We start from the raw sequence: 3592 nt of genomic DNA on the forward strand, positions 1-3592 counted from the left end.
CGAAAGTGAAGTGGGCAATTGAAATTTTGATTTTTCAACGAGAATTTTTGTGTTGTCAAACATTAACCAAGCTCATCAATTTTTTGATACTTTTTTGGATGTGTACACCTTTTTTTTTTTTTATATGCACATTTCCCCACTATAATTACAACAGAATCATGACGTTGTGGACTAAACATTTTTGACAACTTTTGCATTACAAATTTTACTACATGGGGCTTTCTCAAGACAATAAGGTCCACAAGATTGTACAATCTACCAACTATTTTTAACCTATTTGATATGTCCTATTACCATATTACAACTTACTTAGAACAATATTATGAGCGTTGTACATGGGAGGATAACTTAAACACAAACTTTATATGGTTGGGTAAAGAGGGCCTTGCTGACCTAGCTTGGTATCCTACTATTCCACCCATGAGACAAATGTTATAAGGGAATGGTTGGGAGGGGCTTTATTTGATCACATAGAGATGCAATACAAACTTTTGGGTCTTGGGAGGTTAAAAAGGGAGAATTGCGAACCTTACATGCTCCTTTCAGACTTCATGTTACAACTCAAATCACGTGTTTCGTATTAACCAAAGGGGAAAAACCTTGAAGTATCCCGAAATTCTCCCAAGTTCTCATCCTTTTCCGAATATATTTGTCAAACCCATCAAAGAGAGAAAAGGGGCAAGGGGGGGGGGGGGGGGGGGGGGGCATGTTGCTTAAATACTCCCATATGGTCAAATAGCTCATAGGGTTGAGAAAAGTTGGGGAGGGATTGATCATATTCATAGTACAAATAGATAACACACATATCAACATACAAGAGAGGGGTGGCGGGGGGGAGTTGACTAAGGTAGAGCTCATGTGGGATGCTAAGGGAATAGCGAAACACTCTCCCGATGAGGGGTGTTTCGGAGTGTTTTCTTGATAATATATATGCATACAATACACACTTACAACACTTATATGTGTTGTATCTCTATAATTTTAAGACTTGATTGATGTACATATAGAGTGTGTGGGAGTGTGTGTGTGTGTGTGTAGGTATTATTATTATGATAGCTGCAGCACTTTGATATTTTATACATACATATACATAAATATGTATATATTTAGTCTTTTAGATATGTATGTACAGACAGATAAAGGAAAAGGCCAGAAAAAGCACGACCCCCATGTTCTTACTTTCTTCCTTCTACCTTCTCACTCTCTCCATGGATATGGCCAAAAACAAGGTCAATCCAGAGATATTTTAACCAAATAAAATAGTATCAAATACGTAACCCAAAACCTACAAGGGAATCTAATGCCCCTCCCATATCCAAACCTCTTCCCCTCTGCCTTCTGCTCTCTCCTCTCTTTCTCAGGTATGAGTTCTCAAATTTCAATTAAATTTGTTTTGTTTTTTTTTTTTTTTGCCCCAAATTGTTTTCCAAACTCTGTTCTGTCACGAAGTTGGGTTTTTATTATGGTTTTTCTTGAATTTTCTGATTTATTCCCCCAACCCCTCTTCTTCTATTATTACAGGAGAAAGAGCGAAGCTATGTCAGATCTGATGAGACGACTCTGTTTCAATTGAAGTAAAAAGATCCCCCTCCCCTCCTCCCCGTCTCCCGTAACAAAAAAAGGGGAAGGGGAACAGAAAGTGAAAGATGTTGAGGCCTTCATATTGGCTACTGATTTTCCCCACTCTCAACAAGGTGAGAAGGTCACCAAAGCTCATCTTCTTCCTTGTGTCCCTAACCTTATTCTGCTTCTCCACGATTGTCATTCTGTTTGGATTCGAAGTCCATGTCGATGTCTCAACACTCTGCGAAATCAATCGCAAGGTTCCTAGCCTAACCCAGCATAGATCTTCTTCTTCTTCTTCTTCCCTTCATCAACAGAAGCCCATAAAATTCTCCATCCTCACCTTTGCAGATTCAAAGGCATTTAAGACCTATTCCTCCTCTATCCCCAGCTTGCTAGAGTCTAGATCTATCTATGCAGATCTCTATGGCTATGAAATGAAGACCTATTTCCACAAACCAGAAGCAAAGAGGAGGCTTGTGTGGTCAAAAGTGCCAGCTATTTATGAAACCCTGTTTGGGGATGATTTACCTTCATCTTCATCATCATCATCATCATCATCGCCATCATCAAGAAGCAATACTAACAATAGTGACAGTACTTACTCTATATACAATAGTAACCACAACCATAACAATGTTGAACATTGGGTATGGGTGCTAGATGTGGACACACTTATATTTAACTACAATGTAAAGCTCGAACACGTGGTCGGATGGGCGGGCACGAAATGGGCAGCCTCTGCCTCAAAATGGGCAGCCATGGATATGATCATATCGATGGACATGAATGGCATAAACGCAGGGTCATTCATGGTGAGGAGGAGTGAGTGGACAAGGGAGCTTCTTAAGAGATGGTGGTCAAGGAATGATGTAAGTGTGCCCAACATTGGGGGTATGTTCGAACAAGCCGCCCTAGCCGACCTTATCCACAAGGACACTAGTGTAGCAAGCCATGTTCAAATTGTGCCCCAGAGGACGTTTAACGCGTACGGCTACCCTTCTCCCGAGGAATCGGGCTTGTTCCACATCGGCGATTTCATTGTGCATTGCCCTAGCCCTAGCCGTAAACGTCGCCTACCGTCTTATGCTAGGGCATGGGAGAGAATGATGAAGGAATGTAAGCTTAGAGAGCTTTGGATGGATGGTGGTCACCTATTGGATGGTGCCTAACTTTGTTAGTCATTTTTGTTGCTACCCCCCAAGGGTATATGAACATTGTGTCCTCTCTCTCTCTCTCTCTCTCTCTCTCTCTCTGAAGCCAAAGAAGAGCTCATGTGGGGGCAAGGATATTTCAAGTCTTGTGGACATTATATCTACCCCCACCCCTAAAACCACTTTTGTGACATAACATCTTTTTTCAAATCTCAATGTTGCATATATTGCATATTTGGGCTATTTGTCAAATTTTCTTGATGTGTGCTTCCATTGTCAATGATTGTAGTTTTGGGCAACACGGTTTCAGATTCCCCCTCAATCCCTTTCTTTTTGGTCCGTGGGGTGCTCCTAATTTATGGATAAGACGGTGTATCCTTTTAGGAGCAGTACGGGTTCTTTGAGGTGTTTCTTGCGGTTTAAGCTTCATGTCTTGTTTGTGAAAGCATTGTAATTTTGAAATTGTTTTTTGGAATAAAATTAACATATACCTCAGTAATGTGACACGATGCGATTGCAAATAATTGGTGTAGTTTTCTGGTTGTGGCTCATTTGTATGGATGAAGTAAGGGTAATGAAAGATCAATACAAACGTTCCACGATCATTTGAGTTTGTGAATGTTGTTTTTACTTCTTTTCGCTTAGTTATTGCTGTCTTTGTCAAGAAGGTATATATGTAGTTAGGTGTCTTTGAAACATGACCCCAAATTCAAAATTTGATACGAGAGTCAAGACACACGTTTGTACCCATGGAATGAATGAGATTGTCTTTATAAATGGAGGTGGAGCTTGCAGATGCCACATCAAAAGATCTACTCCTCAAGTCTAAAGACCATATCCGTCAAGATCTACAACTATTTTAAGCTTTGACTGAC

At 40.3% G+C, this 3592-nt stretch overlaps 1 protein-coding gene across 1 annotated transcript; it reads left to right on the forward strand.

The window, feature by feature from the left end:
• The first annotated feature begins 1236 nt into the window (after positions 1-1236).
• LOC147867332 (uncharacterized) lies at positions 1237-3221 on the forward strand. The gene is made up of 2 exons (XM_087315124.1): positions 1237-1361; positions 1522-3221. Exon 2 carries the CDS (start codon positions 1647-1649, stop codon positions 2733-2735), a length of 1089 nt encoding a protein of 362 aa, XP_087171250.1. The 5' UTR covers positions 1237-1361; positions 1522-1646; the 3' UTR covers positions 2736-3221.
• Positions 3222-3592: the final 371 nt, after the last annotated feature.

This window comes from Azolla caroliniana, unplaced genomic scaffold (genome assembly GCF_043228905.1).
Source record: "Azolla caroliniana isolate FFs.n. ecotype wild unplaced genomic scaffold, voAzoCaro1.0.p SCAF_2, whole genome shotgun sequence".
In the NCBI taxonomy this organism is placed as follows: Eukaryota; Viridiplantae; Streptophyta; class Polypodiopsida; order Salviniales; family Salviniaceae; genus Azolla; species Azolla caroliniana.

Coding starts and splice junctions, on each gene's coding strand:
- LOC147867332 (XM_087315124.1), top strand. CDS start 1,647: ATGTTGAGGCCTTCATATTGGCTACTGATTTTCCCCACTCTCAACAAG.